At 40.4% G+C, this 21,721-nt stretch overlaps 1 protein-coding gene across 1 annotated transcript in view; it reads left to right on the top strand.

Moving 5' to 3' along the window:
• LOC142093464 (E3 ubiquitin-protein ligase RBBP6-like) overlaps window positions 1-20,747 on the top strand; it is a 40,092-nt gene extending 19,345 nt beyond the window's left edge. The window contains 14 exon segments of the mRNA XM_075174644.1: window positions 6,933-7,021; window positions 7,136-7,232; window positions 8,066-8,205; window positions 9,117-9,289; window positions 10,043-10,146; window positions 10,595-10,950; window positions 12,043-12,139; window positions 12,212-12,290; window positions 12,384-12,441; window positions 13,578-13,940; window positions 14,298-14,399; window positions 15,816-17,564; window positions 19,210-20,721; window positions 20,723-20,747. Of these exon segments, the coding sequence (XP_075030745.1) occupies window positions 6,933-7,021; window positions 7,136-7,232; window positions 8,066-8,205; window positions 9,117-9,289; window positions 10,043-10,146; window positions 10,595-10,950; window positions 12,043-12,139; window positions 12,212-12,290; window positions 12,384-12,441; window positions 13,578-13,940; window positions 14,298-14,399; window positions 15,816-17,564; window positions 19,210-20,721; window positions 20,723-20,747 (4,944 nt within the window).
• Window positions 20,748-21,721: the final 974 nt, after the last annotated feature.

A 21,721-nucleotide genomic window follows, 5' to 3' on the forward strand; every position in this document is an offset into this window, starting at 1 on the left:
ACTGTAGACCGTATTACTAATGTTGACCTGATTGCATTACCGAACCATCGTAGGGGCAGCATCCTCTCGTTGTTTTTCCTCGGGTCCTTTTTCTGGGCCATCTGCCAACACTTGCGCTGGCTTGACATTCTTCGCAGGGACCCAATATGGGCCTGTAGGAAGAGAAACACAAGCGTATGCCCGTCCCCAGGTAAGCAAGGGAACCGGACCTTCCCATAGACCAGATTCTAAGTGTTTATAAAATACCTTCGGATACACTTCAGTAACCTCTCCTGTTCGAAAATGCCGGTCATCAGCTGAATGATATTGCTGCTTTGTCCCTGACAAATTTAAAAAAATTAATACATATGTGGCTTTATCTAACATCTCCTGAGGGGTAGTTCCCAGTGGATTCCCCCTTTTTTGTTTTTCAAGAATCAGCTTTAAGGAAGAGTGAGCACGTTCCACAATTGCTTGACCTGTGGGGGAATGCGGAATACCTGTAACATGATACACGCCCCATGCCTGTAGGAATAATAACAACCGTTTAGAGACATAGGCAGGTCCATTATCTATTTTGAGTTTACGGGGGACCCCCAATACCGCAAAGCATCAAAGAAGATGTTTGATAACATCACGAGCACATTCACCTGTATGAGCCGTTGCGACCAAAAACCCAGAAAAGGTATCAACAGACACATGAACAAAGCGCAGACGACCAAAGGAGGAAACATGAGTAACATCCATCTGCCATAGTTCATTGGAAGTCAGTCCCCTGGGATTCACAGCAGATACTACTGGCATTGGCGTGAGCCGCTGACAATCCGGGCAAGCACGAACGATGTCCTGGGCCTGTTCATCTGTAAGAGAAAACTGCTTCCGTAAGGAGCGAGCATTCTGATGAAAAAATTCATGGGATAATTTGGCTTGTTCCAAACGGCGAGGTAGGACTGCCATCAGAGTGAGTGCATCCGCAGCAGCATTACCGGAAATGAGCGGTCCTGGTAAATTAGTATGAGATTGGATATGCATAATAAAATACGGAAATCGTCTAACACGCAGCAGCTGTGCTAACTGTATTAGTAAAGAAAATAGTTGCTTATTATCTACTTCTCGAATAAATGCAGTCTCTATGCGCTGTCCTACGCCTGTGACATAAGCTGAGTCTGCCACTATATTAAGTGGTATTTGAGAAAACAATTCAAAAGCGCAAACAGCAGCTGCTAATTCAACTACCTGCGTAGATCCAGGTAGACAAGTAACATCCGAAGACCAGGAGGCCTGATCTGCTTCCTCCACTTGGTGTTCAGACGTTTTCCATCCTCCCAGCATCTTCCACACCACTACAGCTTTACCTGTTTTTCCAGATCTGTCAATGAAAACAGTTTGCACCTGTGGTACAGGTGCAGAGCTTAATAGTATGCGTGGTTGTAGTGGTAGAGACTGTAAGGAATTCAAAAGTCGATGGGTGGTAAGTTGTGTTCTATGGAATTAACGTAATCTGCCATTGCAATCTGAAAACTCAGGCTGTTTTGTAATAATGTCCAAAATTCATCTCCTGTGAAATGCAAATGCATAACATCTGGATCTCAACCTGTCAATTGTTGACATTGTAGTCGACCTTGTGATATCAAACGAGAGATCATTTCAATTGCAGTGGTCAATGTCTTAGTAAACGAGTGAGGTAAAAACAGCCATTCCAGAACGTGTAAGGCATCCTTTTCACTTTGTACCCTAGCGTCCCATTGTCCCAGTAAGGCAAACAGTTGAAAGTAGTGGTAAATAAGGAACAATCGAACCGGCAACGATAGCCGGATTCGATGTGCGAAGGTATCATTAATTTTATCCATTACCTGTTGCAATGCTGCTTGGCCTGGTTCCGAAAGAGATCTGGGGGATGCCAAATCAGGATCCCCTTTCAGCAACGAGAACAGAGGTGACAGTTCATGAGTGGTAATTCCCAATAGAGGTCGCAACCAATTGATTGTGCCCAACAACTTCTGTAGATCGTTCAGAGTACTTACAGTAGTAGCAAGCCGCAAGGCTTGCGGACACACACGCGACTCGAAGAGTTTCCAGCCTAGGTATTTCCAAGGAGAAACTGACTGTACCTTCTCTGCTGCTATCTGAAATCCGTATCGATGCAATTCTGTGGACAAACACTCAAAAATTTGAGAGAGGTATGATTCTGTCTCCGCTGCCAACGGATATCATCCATATAATGATACAATACAATATTTTTATACCGTTGATGAATTGACAAAAGTGCCTCTCCCACCACTATTTGACAGATGGTAGGACTATTCTTCATGCCTTGAGGTAAAACAACCCAATGGAACCGTTGCATAGGTTGATTGTTGTTAATTGTAGGAACAGAAAAAGCAAACCGAACACAATCTTCTGGGTGTAGATAAATTGTAAAAAAGCAGTCTTTGAGATCAATAACATTTAAATGCCAATCATCAGGGATCATGGTAGGATTTGGGGTCCCGGGCTGCAATACCCCCATGGATACCATAATGGCATTAATAGCTCACAAATCCTGTAACAATCTCCATTTCCCTGATTTTTTAGGTATGACAAAAATAGGCGTGTTCCAAGGACTGGTGGATGGCACTATGTGTCCTAATTGTAATTGCTCCTGTACTAATTCCCAAGCTTTTTCTAGCCGCTCATCTTTCAAAGGCCACTGATCAACGCGCACTGGCTTGTCTGTAAGCCAAGTCAGTTTCAGGCGTGGCTGTACTTCAGTGGCCTTCATTAAAAATGGGTCGTATGTGCTACATTCCATTGTTGCAACAGATCACGTCCCCATAGGGTACATGGGACATTTAAAACATAGGGTTTCAGCATGGCATGTTTATTTTCTGGACCTTCCACCAGTAAAGAATGGAAGCTCTGCCATGGTATTTGGGTACCACCAACTCCGGTAACGGCAGCAAAAACTTGTACTAATAGCCAATCAGAGGGCCATTCAGATCTCTGAATTATTGAGACATCCGCCCCTGTATCCACCAGTCCAGTAAAAGCACGGCCATTTACTTTACACATCAACATAGCCTGACCCGTAGTTATCTTTTGAGTCCAGAATATTTGAGGCAAACCTGTGCTTCCAAATCCTGCTGACCCCCTCTGCTGGCCTGATATAGGATCTCCCTTCTCCCTTTGAACATTAGGGAACAAAATTAGCTGAGCAATGTGCTCCCCCGCAGGAATAGTACACGGAGGAGTAGGAGTCCAAGCCATAATTTTAATTTCCCCAGTATAATCAGTATCAATCACCCCAGGAAGAACAAAAAGTCCTGCCTTGGAGGTTGAGGAACTTCCTATCAATAAGGCACAAAACCCTGCTGGTAAAGGACCATACACTCCAGTGGGGAGTGTGTTAACAGATTGATCTCGTATTACTGTTGATTGGCTGGTGGCCAGATCCAACCCGGTGCTTCCGAATGTAGCTGGCTTAAGGGCATGGACGGTTGGCAATTGTTCACATTTATTTCGTGCAAATTCACCGCCCAGGTTGAGGCTTGAGCTACCCGCCCTGAAATCGGGGTCCTGTTGAAGGTTCTCGGGGCGCCGGACCTCGCGCCCCTCCTCCCGTTTCCCTGTACCAGTCCCGGGAGCAGGTTACCATTCTTATCAAATTTGGATCGACATTGGTTACCCCAGTGATATCCCTTCTGACAACGAGGACACAGCTGAGCGGGACCTTTAATTTGCCCTTTGTTCCTCGTCTTGCTTTGGGCCAGTCTTTTTTAATATGACCTTCCTGGCCACATACAAAACACTTAGTCGCCGCTCGAGCCACCGTTAGTTGTTGAGCCAACGCTGCTGCTAATATCTCCACTTTAAACTGTTCTGACCCCACATTTTGACAGGCTCTGATTAAATCAGTTAAAGTCTTTGCCTGATTCCGAACGGGATCTATAGCTTTTCTACAATCAGAATTAGCATTCTCTCAATTGCAAGCTGAAAAAGCAACAACTCGGCGGCTTCAGGAGACTCTATCTGACGTTGTATAGCAGTTTGTAATCGATCTAAAAATTGCACATAGGGTTCTTGCGCCCCTTGCCGGATCGTAGCAAATGATGATTCCGGCTTTCCAGAATCCGGCACTCGCCTTAATGCTTTCCTAGCCAAATCAGCCGCCTGTGTAAGCAGTTCACAGGGTAAGGTGGCTTGTGCAGCAGGTGACGCCCAATTCCCTTCACCTAACATTTCATCTCGCCCATAGGGTAGTTGCAAATTGTCCAAATTGTCTACTACCTTTGCAATAACAAGTTCACAATACTCAAAAAACCACACAGAATACTGCACTGCTGACAAAACAAGGCATAATACAGACTTCCAATTTAAAGGAGTCATTGCATAAGATTCCCCTATTGCTTGCAATAAGTTTATTGTAAATGAAGCCTGTAACCCGTACTCCTTTATCGATTTGCGCACCTCCTTAATCACCTCATATGGTAAATGAGCATACTCTGGCGCTCTGCCAGGTTGATAAATTACAGGCATTGCCTGGAGAAGCGTTATATCCCTCTTTTTTAATGCCTCCGTACGACACTCATCAAAGGACAGCCTTGGCGCTACTGTACCTAAAGGCTGATATGTGGGGGGGGTGCGCGGATCCCCGCAGCGGATCTCCTCGGGGGGGTGGGAGGGGGCAAATGGTGGTGGTTTTACAATAGACAACCGAGAAAGTGTCTTTTGTCTCTGTCGCTGTAAAATTTCATCCGCCGTTGGCGCAGATGCAGCCATTGCTTTAACTGGCATGAGTAGAGGGTATAAATCAGGCTCTCGTTCAGGATCTATCGAGCCCGTGTCAAAGGGATCGTCTAGCCCCGTATCATCCTTCAGAGGTGGGGGCTCTGCCACTCCTGCATAATCAGGCTCTGCCTGAGGCATTACAGTTTCATCAGGAGCCAACAATTCAAAGGAATCTTCCCTATCTTTTGATTCTCCCTCCGGTATTGCTGGATCAGTCACATTTTGCAACACCTGTTCGGCAGGGCATAACTTTTGCAGAGCTGTATACACAACTCGCCAGGTAATCAATATTCCCTCTGGAACTTCTAGTTGCAAAATCTGTTTAGTCTGTAATTCCTCACCCACTTTTTGCCATTGCTTTAAATCATAACACCCAGCCGTTCCTACAGAAGGGAACCAAGGGCAGTGATCCCGGACCCACGCAAGGAGTCTCACCAATTGTATTGGAGCGACCTTAAAACCTTGTTCCTTTAAAATACGTTGAAATATTTCAAGTTGAAGCTTCTGTGACTGAGATGCCGACTGCCCCATGACTAATGTATCAAGTTCGTATAACTTCCCCGCGGCTGCTCACCTGAATCGTCCTGCGACCTGTGATGAATCGAGCTCGATATATTGATCCTCTGTTTATCCTCCGTCCAGCTCAACAGGGGTACAGCACCGGATATTTCTATTTCCTTTCTTCAAGACCTTCTTTCTTCAGGTCGTTGTCTTTTTTTTTTTTTTTTTCTTCAGTCGTGCCCCACGTTGGGCGCCATTTGTGGTGTATGATTGCACGGACTCTCACATAAGCATGCGCAGAATCATTTATTGTTACAATATAGGAGAATATATCCTTTACCATAACGGGGAGGTCCCGCTGTCTCCCCCAGTCATGACCCGATTCGTATCCCTTATTAACTACGAAAAACAGTCTCTCTTCCTTTTGGCAAAGATCCACACGACTGCTCTCAGATCCGCTTATTCTCACGGTTAACCAGTTACATAATTCTCTTGATGTTTTCAGTTTCCTTACAGAGGAGACCGCTAAGCCAGGTGTTCAGGTCTTATCTCAGGCGTATGTGCGCGTCTGCTAGTTCTCAGCGCACAGGCCGAATTCCTGTCTTATCTTGGCCGAAACTCCCAACTCCACAATTCTTCTCCACAGTCAAGTATCTGTAAAGTTTTCTGTAAATGTTAATGGAAATTATTTCATAGATGTCAATCTGGAATTATGTTACTGTTGAGAAAAAACTGTGTAGATGTAACAACCGTTTAATAGAATGTTGAAACTAGTTGGTTGCTTCTGTGAATGAATGCATGTAAAAACAAACCATGAGTGGTTGATCTGAATGATAGGTGCCTGAAGGTCCAAATAATTTACAGTCACTCCCTTAGACCCTGCTTGTGTCTGGACTAGTTTGTAATAAATGTATTTGAACAAATACTTTAAAAAGATCAGCTGGCTTCAATAATTTGAAGATCTAGTTCTGCATAAGGTTTATACTACAATTTGTATGTTAAAAGGACACAGTCAACGGGAAAAAACTGCAGGTTTTGCTCACTGTGGTTAAATCACTTAATATGAAGAAGTTAGTAGGGGGGAACATGCAGTTTGGACTGCCTACAGCACATGATGGTCAAATTTCTACTGGAAAGCATCTTTTGTCTTGCTGAGGGATTATAAAAACCTTGATTCCTTTTAATGCTTCTGTGTCTGAAGCTGAATTTCAGCAAGCAAAAATGACTCTTAAGTTGTGTGTCCTTTTAATGCTGCAAAATGTAAATAATGGTACCTGCATACATCTTTCTCAATTAAATGTACAGTAGATATCTTCTCCTTCAAATAGTCTGGAGCTTAAAAATCAGTTTAAAAATACTGGATAGTATAATTTTTTCTACACATAGCTTCAATCCACTTGGAAAAAAATTGGACTGGTTACACAAGTCTTTATTTAAGGTACAAACAGAGCCTAAGGTTTTGAGAGCCCAAGAATGCTCTTTTCAGATAGGTTAACAGGCATGTAATGGTGTAAAGACTCCCCAGAACATCTTCAGGACAACCATATTTTATATAAGCAGCTGTTTTCACACAACCCCAGCTGGCGTTGTGCTGCTCTTTATGGGATTGGGTGGGTAGTGTTGTCTTTGGCTGTGTGGGTTTAAATGTGTTTCTAATGTGTGTCAATTAATTATCTGTTAAACAGACTGCCAATCTGGCTGAAGCCAATGCTTCTGAAGAAGATAAAATAAAAGCTATGATGACACAGTCTGGCCATGTATATGATCCAATCAAGTAAGCGTTGGTAATGTCAAATCTGTTCTTTGAAGGTTATAGAAAAATTGTAGAGATGTTTGTTTTAACAAGAGAGACACATATCTTTTTCTTTTTTTCCTAAAAAACTTTTAGTTACATGAAGAAACCCTTGGGTCCACCTCCATCATCATATACTTGCTTTCGTTGCGGAAAACCTGGCCACTATATAAAGAACTGCCCAACAAATGGGGTAAGACTGTGGGGCACTCTTGGTGTTATTTAGCTTTTAATTTTTTATCTTGGCAGTTACGTAACAAATACACGAATACTCATATTAAGAATTATTTCTCTTGGGGTTAAATACAGAGGTTATATGGCAATGTTGCAAAGCCCTTCAAAATCCAAGGGAAACCTGGCATTATAAATGTAAACTTTTCTTTTTTCTAGGTCATAGACATTAAGTATGTCCACAGATCTTTCTCTGTGAACTTTCATGCATATTTTTATATATTTCAATATTACTGGAAATGTTTCTGGTTTTAACTCTTTTTAATGACAGTTCACACTTTTTAGTATTTTGTATAAAACCAAGATGTTTCTGTTGACCCCATCTATTGAATATCTGCATGTTTTAATTACACAAGCCTCTGGTTGAGTATTTGTCCCATTTAACATTAGTCACTGAATGCATGAGGTATGAATTCAACCTTCATATCTAGATGGTGATATGATTCCCCAGTGACTGATTCAGAGCACCGAATTAAGCTCTTACTCTGAACTGCACTTTGGAGGAGGAGGAGCAGGTTTGTGTCTCTTCTTTGAGTGGATGGTGGGCTAAGGGATATTTCACCCTTAAGGAACCTGAAGTTAAGCCAAAGAATGTCGAATGAGTTCAAAACACTGCTCAAGCCTTTGGAACATCCTGGCTATATTCATTTAGGAAAATAAGTATTTTAGTCGAGTAACCCTTATGCAAGGTAAAAGGAGAGGATTAAAGGCTTTTGCTGCTTAAAATAATCATTGAAATGTCATTTTAAGTGTGGGTCTTAAAAGGAGATATGTCTGCATTTCTTTTCTTAACAGGACAAAAATTTTGAGTCTGTTCCCAGAATTAAAAAGAGCACAGGAATTCCAAGGAGTTTCATGGTGGAGGTGAAAGACCCCAATACAAAGGGTGCTATGCTGACAAACACTGGAAAATACGCAATACCAACTATTAATGCGTAAGTATGGAATTAATTGGACTGGCCAAAAAGTGAGCGAGAGAAACCGTGCGTGCATGTCTGAATGGCTATGCAACCAAGTTGGCCAGCATCTGTAATTACGGGGCAGGAAGCACTGTCATTGTGCTTAACCATAGAATCTGTGATACTTTTGAATATTAAAATAGGGTGGTCCTATTGTTCGTGCCCTTGGAAGTTGGTTAAACTTGTGGTATGCTGAGAATCTGTATTTCTGCAAAACATTTCAGTAGTGTTTGCAGTGGAGTCGTTCTCTCTGAAAGCTCGTTTTGCTTTTGGTTTATGTTTCAAAGGCTTCTTGCAAAATTTAACAAGTAGCTGTTGGACTGAGATTTCCGCCCCCTCGGACTTTTATCAAATCCCATGTGTGAAACAGACTGAAGTTTTCCTGGTGCTATAAACTAAGAAAATACTGCTGTGTGCTGACACGAGCGGCTGTTTTAAAATGCACTTGGTAGCACTTCTGTTTTTCTGTCATGGGTCTTCTTTTGTAGAAGCTGTAACATAGAATTCTTTAATTCGTAAAATGTAATTACTTGGAGACTAACTTTATTCTGAGCCTGCAATTTACATTTACCCTCTGGCAAAGGAGAGGTGGGATTCATTTCACCTGATTTCTATCTGTCAAAAAATCATTTTTCTAGTCTGAACTAATTTCTTAGTTGATCCAATGAATGGGAGAGTTCTGTAGGAGGAAAATTGTTCCCCCCTTCCTCTTCTGGTGTTATGACTATAGAAAAGTAGTTTAAACTAAATGCCTATGTTTTAGAAGGCTCATGTGGAGTGAGAAGAATTCCATCTATTGTCTTCCTTTGATAAAATTCAAAACTTGAAAAAGTTTTCCTTTACCCATCTTTAACTGTTTTCTTTTTCCTTCCCCACCACTCCTTCAGGGAAGCTTATGCTAGAGGAAAGAAGGAAAAGCCTCCCTTTTTACCAGAGGAGCCCGAGTCCTCCTCTTCCTCAGATGATCCTTTTCCAGATGAGTTGTTATGTCTCATTTGTAAAGATATAATGACTGATGCAGTTGTTATTCCCTGCTGTAGAAACAGTTACTGTGACGAATGTAAGTGTTACTCCCATGTTTGTTAATTCAAAACATCACATCTCATCTTCTGAAAGCAGAAATAGAAGATAATGAAATTACTTTGTTACCAGTTCTATTTAATACTTAAGTATACCCTGAGTAGGAAAGGACTCTTCTCATATAAAGGAAAAAAAAAAGGCAGAAAGCTTTTTTCCCTTCTTACGTATCTAGTTAAATCCTCTTTACATGCGGAAGAACGAGTATGAGAAGAGTGCATAATTGTGCAGGTGATTACAGTATTGGATATTGAATGCATTTAGTTTGTCCACAGCCCTTTCTCTCATACAAAATTATATATCCAACTGATATATGACTTACTGTGGTCCGCAACAAACGGATAGTTAGGCATTTAATCCACATTCTTCTCCACAGGGCAGTTGGTTAAAACCTTCAGAACTCAAACCTACTAATGGTTTTTTGAAATGTGTTTTGTTCATTAACCTTGAGGTTGGTGACTTCTTACTGTACTCGATAGTGGAAAGAAGACTAGTCGAAACATCAAGACACAGACTACTCTACATCTTCAAATGTTACAATAGTGAGATATCAAAACTGTATAGTTATTTGCTGGATAGTATAAATTTTTTACACTATTGAACATTTATAATTCATGCTCTCCATTCAAGACCATATTCACCCATTACTCATATAGGTCTTTTTATAATTGATTAGAACCGCAATAATTTCCTTAGTTTGGCTAAAAACTATTTTGATTATTCTAATTATTCACAGGTATTAGAACAGCATTACTGGAATCTGAGGAACATACATGCCCAACGTGTCATCAAACAGATGTTTCTCCTGATGCTTTAATTGCCAACAAGTTCCTACGCAAGGTAACATGATAACTTTTACGTAAACTGTTTGCCAGAAAAGTCTATTTGTAAAAAGCTGAAAAGGAAGAAAATATTAATTTACAACTCCTTAAGCAAGGCTAAATTGAATAAGGCTAAATTTACTTTTCAAATACATTACCTGTTGTTACAGAAGCTTACAACTCTTTAGAGACAATATGGCAAATTCAGGTCACACTTTTGTTTATCGTGATTGCCTCACTTTCAAATTCGGTGTTAACACTGAAGTACTTTAAATACAGATACTCTGAGTGACCAGTTATTAATATCAGTGTTTAATGTGACGTGTTCATATATCTGTATGTTGATTTATTTTAGGATTGATAGCATTTACAGGAAATACACAAGTAATTTTACTCTGTGGAGGCTTTTGTTCTTATATCTACTGAAGTTTCATATTAACTTTTTGTAAATGTTCACATGCCTCTAGGCTGTGAACAACTTCAAAAATGGAACTGGCTACACAAAAAGGCTCTGTAAGCAGATTCAGGAGCAACAGCAACAGCAGCTGCCACTGACACCACCTCTACCAGTGCTAATGAGACAAACAATGATACACAACCTGCAGCCTCTACTCCGGCAAACAATTTCCAGACAGCAGGATCCACTAATGATGCCATTAGCTTCTCTGGCTTCTCATTCCGCTGCTGCTTTGTCCTCGTTGGCCCCTGGTCAGTCATCTGTGGCATCTGGGCTGCCAGTAAACCCATCTTCTGTTGTTGTCTCTGATGTCCCTCCAGCAGTGTCCCTATCTCGCCGTGCTGAAAAGCCAGATGGACCTTTTCGGTAAGTAAATCTGTAGATCAACATGAATATAAAAGACACCAAAATGCTGAAGTTAGATTCTTCTTCTTGAGCTTCTCAGCTAGCGATTTATATATAATTAGTGACAGTTCTAGATAATTGTGGAAGTTCTGGGGTTTTTTGTTTTTACTTTGAATGAGGACACTTGGATAAGTTGGAAGTGTGCCTCATGCAAGAATTTTCTCAGAAGTATTTCTTGTTTGGTTCCCTTATCAGTCATTCAGTACAGGTTTACCCTGAAAGAGGAACTTTTTTCCCCCAGGAGCCCTTTGATTTTAAGTGGCTAGCAATTCCTAAAGTAACCTTCTTGAGTGCATTAATTTCTCTTTAGTACTGAGGAAATAATCTTTGAATGAAAAGTGTAAAAGCGCAATTAGAGGTAAAATTGACCAGGTGTTTTCACATTACTTTTTTCTACAATATTTTTATCATCAATATTATGATAAGTCAGAGTCATCCTCAGTAATACACAGTGTAGTCAGTGACACATACAGATTTGGATAATAAACATTGAAACACTGTAAATTTGAACTATTTACAAACATGACAGTCTAAGTTTGCAATCCAGTGAAGTCAGATGAAAATACATGAAAAATCTATACTATTGTTAAGGGTTTATATCCTTTTAACTTTATGCCTTGAATGCAAATAGCCACTCTGTCCAGAAGACTGTCAGGCTCGGCTGTACCATTGAATACAAAGGATCACAATTCAAAAGAACCTCTAAGGCAGCCTCTGAAGTAGCACATAAACATTTCCTAGTAGAATTTCAGTTCTTGCATGTTCCAAAACTGAGATTCAGTGTGTGGGTTATATGTACTGTAATCCTTTCATGTGCAGCTAGCATAATAAAATATTTTTCTGGTGAGCTTTCTCTTTAAATGCCAGTAGTCAAATAGAATTCTCGTTAGTGCTTCATTTGGAATCGGCCAACTTATATATATATTATAAATCTGGTGAAGATTATTTTTAAATTTTTTTTTCCATTTACAGTAGTCAGCCTTTTCTCACCTTGTATTTCAAGTAGCACTTCAAAACACTGTTTGAATAATAAAAATTTGGGGTTTTTTGTAGTGATGCCGATACTGTTATACCTCCTGCTGCTCTGGTGACTGCCACTGAACTTTCTAAATCTCCCTCTCTGTCAATCAGCAGTTTGTTGGAAGAGAAGGTAAGTTTTATTTCAACATATGCAGTGATTCTTATATTTTAGTAGAGCTTATTTTCCAACTGTTTGCACAAGGGCTATCAGGTTCCTGTACAAAGACAACCAGCATTACCAAGTCTTCTGGGCCCCCAAGGACAATCAATACCCACAACTGGTAAGTAACTATAACTTTAGAATTTATTTTTAAAAATTATCTTCAGATACACTGAATGGGATTTTTTTCTTTTTCCTCTCCCCACTCGCAAAGGTCATCCAATGAGAGCCAGTCCAGTTCGCTCAGCAGGTGGCAGACCAGGCTGGGAACTGTAAGTATTCTTATATATTACTACTTGTAACCTGTTAAATGAGGCCGTAACACATAACTTATACAATAGCTGATTTATAATGAAATAAGTATGCACAGATAGTTGTGGAGAATACAAGTGGTAATTAATTTTTAAATGGCTTAATTTGAATTGGCTTTAACAAAGGGCATCTGTGCTTGCAGTAAGATTATTTAAACTAAAACTCCAGTACATGATTGAAAAGAGGACTCTGAGAAATGAACGCTTTTTGAGGAAACCATAAGTACGTATAAAAATTAAAGATAATTAAAGAATCAGGTGGAAAGCCACCCTTTTGATTACTGGGCTGAAGAAATTTATTTCCCAATAGAAATCAGCCTCCAACATTCTTTTTTTAACAACTTAGTTGATACTGAATGAGCAAATTATTGGAAAAGTCAACATTGTTATTTTATGACAATTTTGAATTTCTTCAATTTAGTCATCTCAAATAGCCAAACTGCTTTCCCTCAGTTGCAGAGTGAGGAGTTTTATTACTGCAGTGTCAAGCTAGTCTTTCCTTTTGGTATATATTTGTTATAGATAGATTGTAAGGGTGCATTGTGTTTATAAAATCTTAAAGATAAATCAAAACAAAAACCAGGATCCATCCTAGATTGCCTAAATCTCCAATTCAGTTAGCAAGAATAACAATTCAGGGACAGGACCAGGCCAAATACATCATCATGAGGCAACAACATATGAAGCATATGTGGAAGAAGTTAAAAGAAGTTCCAGAGAAGATTAGTTAATATCTGTGCAGTACTTGGAAGATCAGAAGTGTGATGTATTAAGTGTACCAAGGAGTGGCAGAGGAGCAGTGGGCACTTGGCCCACGGGAGATGGGAGTCTCTTTCAAGTGTGGGCAGCCTCCATCCACAGGTGCAAAGCCGAGTATAAGGAGAGAAGACTGAATGAACTGTTGGGGGTGAGGATGTGGAAGGCAAGTATGAGGATCAGGAAATGAGCGTAGTCTCTAATGAACAGAAAGCAGGGAGAAAAATGCTTAAGCTGAAAACAAGAAGTGCTCGCCACCATTCTCCCGCTTCATTTGCTTTCCTCTTTAAAATCAGGGCAGAGCATAGCAAACAGTGACACATGTTTTTGGGTTTCTTTAGAAGTTCAAATCAAGGACGCCCGCATAGTGAACATACCCAAAGGGCTCAGGCCCCAGGACTGCCAGCATCAACACCAGTCTTTGTGCCTGTGCCTCCACCTCACTTGTATCCTCCACCGCCCCATGCACTTCCTCTTCCACCGCGGGTACCACCACCACAGTTTCCTCCTCAGCTTCCACCTGGTCAGCCTCCATCTGCTGGATGCACTGTCCCCCCTCCAGGATATCCCCCAGCTCCTGCAGACATGTCATCAGCTTGGGTACCAACAGCAGTACCAACGGCTCATTCAAATACCATCCCAACGACACAAGCACCTCCTTTATCTAGGGAGTTTTACAGAGAACAACAGAGACTTAAAGAGGAGTAAGTATTTGGCTCAATGAAGTTGCGTTGTTTCTCATTTTTGTATTTCGATAGCATATCAGACTGCAGTTATACTAAAGTGCATCTGACATAAGCAAAAATGATGTAGTGTTTTTTCCAATATGCTTTTTCATTGCAGATGGTAAACATGCAAAACTAAACCAAAACAAATGTAATTCTAAAACTTTCCCTAAAACTTGTAGGAATTCTAAATTGGTTTTGCTTAAATAGGATGGTCACCTTTTGCATTTGCATGCAGTATACATTTTCTCATATTAGCCATGGTTTGTTTCTTGATGTCTTTTTGTCATAAAGGTCAAACTATAATTGTAATAAAGGTCAAACTTATTTTAACAGGGAGAAGAAAAAGTCCAAATGTGATGAGTTTACAAATGATTTTACTAAGGAATTGGTGGAATATAAAAAGATTCAAAAGGAGCGTAGGCGTTCATTTTCCAGGTAACTGCCTTACATGTCCGTAATGGAGAAGCAGATTGTCTAGAAGAATCAGGAGGAGTTCCACTCCACCTCTCTATCGTTAGATGGATTGGATGATTCAAGGGATTAGCAGTGATAGGAGTTTCATATATAGGTGACGAGCTCAAATATGGCAGAGATTACAGTTGACTGATACTTATAATTTGGCAGCAATTGTTAAGGAACAAGTGTCTCTTTTACTAAAGCTTCTCTGCAATGGCATCCTCCACCTTCTGACAGCCGTGAGAGGCTGGAAACTGAATAGGTGTAGTTGCTGGATTTTCTGCGTCTCCCTATTCTAATTGTAACCATTACCTCAAAGCACTTCAGAGGAGATATATGAGAGAAATTGTCTTCCTCTTTTGTTTATCTCATGTGGATACACAGAGAGGTTTTAACCTGAACTGCAAACTGGTGGCTTTCACTAGTATTTTGTTGACATTGTTAAATTTTTCTTAGGAATTAAAAGATCAGACTTGTTTTAAGGAAATCTTAAATTGTTAAAGGATTTTGAGAGGAGGAATGATACTAATGAACATATGCAGAATAATGTGAAATGGTTCTTTAAAAAATAATAAAAGGAAAACTTGTGAAGAAAAAACTCAGGGTAGCTGATGTTTTCTATCCCCAAAAATCACTTGGGCAGGAGTCTGAAGAGCTCTCTATTAGTAATGCTGTTAGTACCTTTCCTAGAGTAATGGCATTGAGTCATACTACTACAGGCTGAGTTTAGAAGCTTTTAGATATGTTTTTTCTTGAAATGCGGTCACTATCCTCGGTTAGAGCTAGAGGTATGTTCAAAATTTTGCTAGGACATCTGGCTAGAAGTGTTGATTAAATAGTACTGCATGTAAGATTGCAGTAGAAATTGCCAAATAACCAGTGTAGTTAAATAGATTAAGCTGGCATTTTAAAATTGAGCTTTACTGTCTTCAGGCTAAACCGTGTTTTCTTGATGTTTGATACTGCACTGTAGCCATTAAGACTTGCTCTTTTTGCGTCTTACTGCAACAAAAATTATTTGCACTGCATGTAGTTGTTGAGTAGTGAAAAATGTGGACATTCACATACCAGTAGAGGCCAGTATATACCACCTTAAATCAATCAATAGCTATGGTAGTTCATGTGATAGAAGTACGTGGAAATAGACTTACCCTTCCCGTATGTTTTTACACTAACAAAGCAGCAGCTGTTCTGTCTTGTAAGCAGAAACTTTTACATGTTATCAAGTTCTTCAATTTGCAGCAGCATTATGTCAGCAGCTGAAAGAAGCTTTGACATAAGCATATGGAGAGGAAAAAAAAAACCACAAACCACATTTAGGAGGAAAAAAACTGGGGAGAGTGACTGTTTTGAATTAAGTTCTTTTTTTTTTTTTTTTGTGGTGTTTTTTCTAAGGTCCAAGTCTCCCTATAGTGCTTCATCTTACTCTAGAAGTTCATATACCTACTCCAAGTCAAGATCAGGTTCTTCCGGCTCTCACTCCTACTCTCAATCATTTAGTCGTTCCCATTCTCGTTCCTACTCGCAATCGCCAATGTATCCAAGAAGAGACAAAGGGAAGAGTCATAACTATCGTTCTAGGACAAGGTCACACGGTTATCACCATTCAAGGTCAGAGTCACCCCCATACAGAAGATGCCATTCACGGTCAAGGTCTCCAGCATTTAGAGGCCAGTCTCCCACTAAACAGACTATACCTCAAGGGGAAGGAGGAAGGGAGTATTTTAACAGATACAGAGAAGTTCCACCATATGATCTGAAAGCTTACTATGGCAGATCTGTTGACTTTAGAGATCCGTTTGAAAAGGAAAGATGCAGAGAGTGGGAAAGGAACCATAGAGAATGGTATGAAAAGTTTTACAAGGGCTATGCTGTTGGTGCTCAACCTCGACCTCCGGTAAATAGAGAAAACTTTTCTCCAGGTAGGTTTGGTCCACCTGGGACCAGACAAGAGAATTCGCCATATGCTCGGGGACGTAGGGAGGATTATCCTGGTGGGCAGAGGTACAGAAATCATAATATAGCTGGAAATTACTCTGAAAAACCTTCTGGAAGTGAAAGCCTTGGCATCAAAGCAACTACAAAATCAAAAGAGAAGGAGGTGGAAAATCCACTGGGAGATGGCAAAGGAAATAAACATAAAAAACACCGGAAGAGAAGAAAAGGAGATGAGAATGAAAGATTTCCCCATGCTGAGTTGTTAGAAGGTGCGAGAAAAGGAAGAGAGGCAATTATGGCAGAAGACATTAAAACAGGCTCTCTGTTCATGCTCCCAAGCAGAGATGAAGCCACCTCTGTGAGAGATGAGCCTATGGAAGCAGATTCTATTGCTTTCAAACCGGTGTCTGAAAAAGAGAAAAAAGAGAAGGATAAGCCAAAAGCAAAAATTGACAAGACAAAGCAGAAAGTAGAAGTGGTTGTTCCTCCTAAGAAAGGCAATATAATAAAACCAGCTAAAGCTTCCCAAGAGAAGGTGGACACCGATCGCGAAAAATCTCTTCGAATGCAAGCTCCTGTGAAAAAAGTGAATGAAGAGTTGCCAAAGACAGAGAATGTTAAAACATATTCCTCTCAAAAGGATGAGAAGGCTCTTGGTACCCCTCAGAAAGTTCACCCAAAAGTGACAAAAGATCACCCAGAAACTAGACCAGCCAAGGAGGAAAAGACAAAGAAAGACCATCCAAAAGAAACCAAGTCGGAGAAGCCCTCCAACAAAGAGGACAAGTCAAAAAAATCTGCTGAAAAAAGCAAACCTTCTGATACAAAACCTGAAAAAAGAAAAAGAAAAGTAGATGAAAAGGTTGATAAAGAACATGAAGCCACTTCTATAAAGGCCTCTAAACCAGAAACTGCTGAATCAAAAACATCGCCAAAAGGGAAGACCAAGCCTGATGGTGAAAAAGGAGAGCGAACTCCAGAAAAGGATAAATCTGCTTTTCTTAACAACCCCACAAAAAAGATTGAACTTAACCAAGAAACTCGCAAAAAGATTGTGAGTGGAGAAAAGGTGCCACCTGCAAAAGAACCTGTTGAGAAACCTGAACTGAGCAGCAGCAAACTTAAACAAGAAAAAACAAAGGGAAAATTGAGAAGAAAAGTAACAGCAGCTGACGGATCTAGTTCAGCTCTTGTAGATTACACCAGGTATCTCATAATTTCTTTTCTATTTCTTTCTTTCCTCCCTCCCCCCCCAAAAAAAAAAGTAAAATTCTTTATGGTGACTAATGAAAGGAACAGCTGAATCCATGCTAAATGAGTGAATAATCTGTGATCTTTCCTGTTAAACTGTACTTGGGTCAAAATTAATTTTTATTCAAGAAAACAAGCAGTCTGTACTGCACAGAAATCTAATAAGGTTAATTCATTGGTGACGTGTTTGACCCTTACTTTTGGGACTTTTTTTCCCATCTTCTTATTCATTACATGTTGAGTCTTTGAGGAGTCCCCTCTATGTCTTTCTTCAAATCCAGCTTACTGAACAAGGCAAGGATAACAGACATGTCTATACCATGCAATATTTTGTATTTAAAAAAGTGCAAGGTACTGTAATGATCTACTTTTGTCAGTATGACATGAAATTATACCTCGCAGAAATAGCAGCTTGGTTGCCAATATATTGTACTGATTTTAGCTTTGAGCACAGGGCCATATTGACACAGCTACACTGCTTCCAGCTTAGTGTCAACTTTTTTGGGCACTTACCTTAGAGATGTCTCTTCTCTATTCGATTGTGTGACATGTGAAAAAAAGAAACGTGATCTAGTGTGGAGCTGTTATTACTTTCATTTCAGCATCTAAAGAAGCAGTGCAAAGCAAACTCAAAACATTTGAGACATTGCTGGAGACTTAGGATAGTGTCTTGATATTCTAAAAACTTTTTAAAACGTATGTTTTTCTAAAGAAGAATACTGGGACAAGAGGATAAAACTTTGGTTGTGTATACCTGTCCATAATTGCTTGCTTACATGTTGAAACAAGAATGTATATCTAATTTATCTACCATTGGTAGAAGAAGGACATGAAGGAATTACCAGATCAGACAAAGTCCCCAATCTGATAATCTTGTGTCATGGTTTAACCTGGCAGGCAGCCAAATACCACACAGCCGCTCGCTCACTCCCCCCCTCCCCGGTGGCACGGGGAGTGAATCGGAAGGGTAAGAGTGAGGAAAACTCCTGAGTTGAGACAAAGACAGTTTAATAGAAAAGAAAAGGGAAAATAATAATAATAATAATAATGATAGAATATACAAAATGAGTGATGCTCACCACCCGCGCTGACCGATAACCAAGTAGTGGTTGCTACTTCCTGGATCACACCTACCATTCATATACTGAGCATGACGTCACATGTTATGTCAGCCCCCCGTTGGCCAGCTGGGCTAGCTGTCCTGGCTGTGCTCCCTGCTCCCAGTCTAGCTTGGTAGCAGAGGATAGTTGTCCTTGACAAGGTACTTGGCAACAACTGAAAACATCAGTGTGTTATCAACATTCTCCTCATACTAAATCCAAAACACAGCACTAGGAGGAAATTTAACTCTATCCCAGCCGAAACCAGGACATCTTGTGTCTTTGTTAATTAAATGTAGAGTAGGAAGATAATAAATTAATTGATTGCTCATAATCTTAGCTAGTGGACTCATCCTTTCTCTTGTCTGTTGCTTTAATTGAACACCTTTTGAAAAAATATTGAAGATTTAGAATTGAGACAAAAGCCATTTATAAAATGTTACAAAAGATGGCGGTCCGTGTATCTCGCCTGTTATTAATGTACGTTTTTTTCCTCTTAGCACTAGTTCTACTGGAGGAAGCCCCGTTAGAAAGACTGAAGAAAAGCCACATACAAAACGAACTGTTATTAAGACCATGGAGGAGTATAATAATGATATAACAGCCCCTGCTGAAGATGTCATTATTATGCTCCAGGTCCCTCAGTCAAAGTGGGATAAAGATGACTCTGAGTCTGAAGAGGAAGACATTAAATCTACCCAGGTGCCCGCAAACATGGGAGAACCTGCTAGTGCTATGAAAAATGTGAGTGCTACGCCACCAAACCCTGTAAAACACAATGAAAAAGAGACGGAGCCTTTGGAGGAAACACAGAAAACTGCAAAAGAGGCGAGTTATGAAAGCTCCCAGCATGATGCAAAAAGTTCAAAAAATTTGATGTCAAATGAAAAAGGAAAAACCAAAGACCGAGATCATTCTTTGTCAGACAAAGACATTTCTGAGGAGAGAAAGAGCAGTGTTCAGAGAGAAAAAGACCACTCGGAACATGCAACTGAACAAGGAAATGGAAAAAATATTTCTCAATCTTCCAAAGAGTGCAGATCTTCAGAGAAACATGGTACTGGCTGTGGATCCACTGCTAAAGACTTTACTCCTAACCGACACAAAAAATCTGACCATGATGGCAACAGAGATCATTTTAGTTCCAAGTGTAGAGACGAAAAGAGTGAATTAGCAAGGAGAAAAGATTCCCCTTCTCGAAACAGAGAATCTGCATCAGTACAGAAAAGTAAGCTGAGAGACAAACGAGCAGAGCCATCCAAAAAGGGCGCTGGAGATACCAAAAGGAGCAGCTACAGTCTTCCGTGTGAGCAGAAGCAGTCTGGTCACAAAGCTGCTTATGATTCCAAGTGTACATTGGAGGAACACAAACCTCCAGATAAAAATTCAGGAAAAGAGGAAGAGAAGAATGTAGCAGAAGTAAAGAGCAATAAAGAGAAAGAGCCAGGTGGTAATAAACCACCTTTAAGACAAGAATCACCTGATGTAAAAAATGAGAAAGAGAATGTGACTGGACAAAACAATAAAAGTGTTGTCAAGCCCAAGCCTCAGGTAAGCAGCTCCTCACGGCTCTCTTCTGATCTAACTCGAGAGACTGATGAGGCTGCGTTTGTACCAGACTACAATGAAGGGGACAGTGAGAGTAATGTATCTGCAAAAGATAAGGAAGCTGCAGGAAAAAATCCTAAAGAACAGAAAGAAAAGGCTGTTGATAAGGTGAAACAGAATACAGCAGCAGCTGCTGCAGTTGACCAGCCTGAAGCAAGCCGAAGTCAAAATCAAAGCAGTCCCAGTGATAGCCGCAGCTGTAGTCAGAGCCCTTCTGAGAGTCAGACTCGAAGCCACAGCAGCAGTGCCAGCTCACGAGAGAGTCAAGACAGCAGGAAAAAGAAGAAGAAAAAAAAGAAACAGCACAAGAAGCATAAGAAACACAAGAAGCATAAGAAACACATTGGAAACAAAACGGAATTGGAAACGAGCCAAAAACACAAACACAAGAAGAAAAAAATCAAAGAAGAGCAAAGATAAAGATGACTAAAAAGTGAAAGCTGTCACTACACTGAATGGCAGATAATAAAAAAATGGCTTAGTTCCTAAGTCATCTGTAATGAATTTTGTTAAAATGTAAACAAATTCAGGTGTCGCAAATAATGACATGAAAGACCCTGTGCTGCACTTAAAATATTGCTACTTGATTATTTGATTTTTACATCAGAGCTTTATAAAAGTGAACATTTTGTATGGAATTGTGAGTTGTGACCATGTAACATGAAAGGTTTTGCTGGGGCATCTTATTTTTAACCACTGTTAATTAGTTTGGGTGGAGTTTACTGCACAATTTTCACAGTTGAATTATTTTTAATTGCCTGGCAGAAGCAGCTGGTATCAGTTATAAAATATCAGCAGAATGATTTGCAGAATACATTACAGCCCTCTTATGTCACTTTTTGATTACAATAAAAAGTTTTCAGTAAACTATCCAATGTGATGAGATTTCCAGTGATAGCTGAACATTAGCAGAGAAAAGACCAGTGACAGAAAAAAGCTACCAGTAAAAACTTGTGTGGTGGTGCATTCATACCCCCCTTCTTCCCTGGGCCACTTGTTGATCTGGGCCGCCTGTTGATCTCAGAAATTTCCATGAAACCTCGGCCTTGGTGTATTGAGTCTGGCAGTTGAGTGCTCCTTGACTGTATCAGAAACTCTGCACAGCTGAGGCTGGGAACATCCTCCTACTGCCTGGCCCGGGTGTCCAGCAGAACAACACCGAAACCTTGAGAATTCTTTAGTAATTACCACCTGGGACTGTGGCCAGGATGGAAATTTACGGATGACTAAAGCCAACCATCTTGCGAACCTATAAAGGGTGGTCCTAAGCGAGGCCCTTTGAGCTCTCCTGGACTGCAGCGGCTGCACCCAGCATCTCCCTCTGAGTGGGAGCCTCTCAGAGCTTGCGATCTTTCAGGCCTGCGATATTCGGAGGACCACTGGGTCCTGGGTGAGTCCCTTTCG

Source organism: Calonectris borealis, chromosome 27, assembly GCF_964195595.1.
Source record: "Calonectris borealis chromosome 27, bCalBor7.hap1.2, whole genome shotgun sequence".
NCBI lineage: Eukaryota > Metazoa > Chordata > Aves > Procellariiformes > Procellariidae > Calonectris > Calonectris borealis.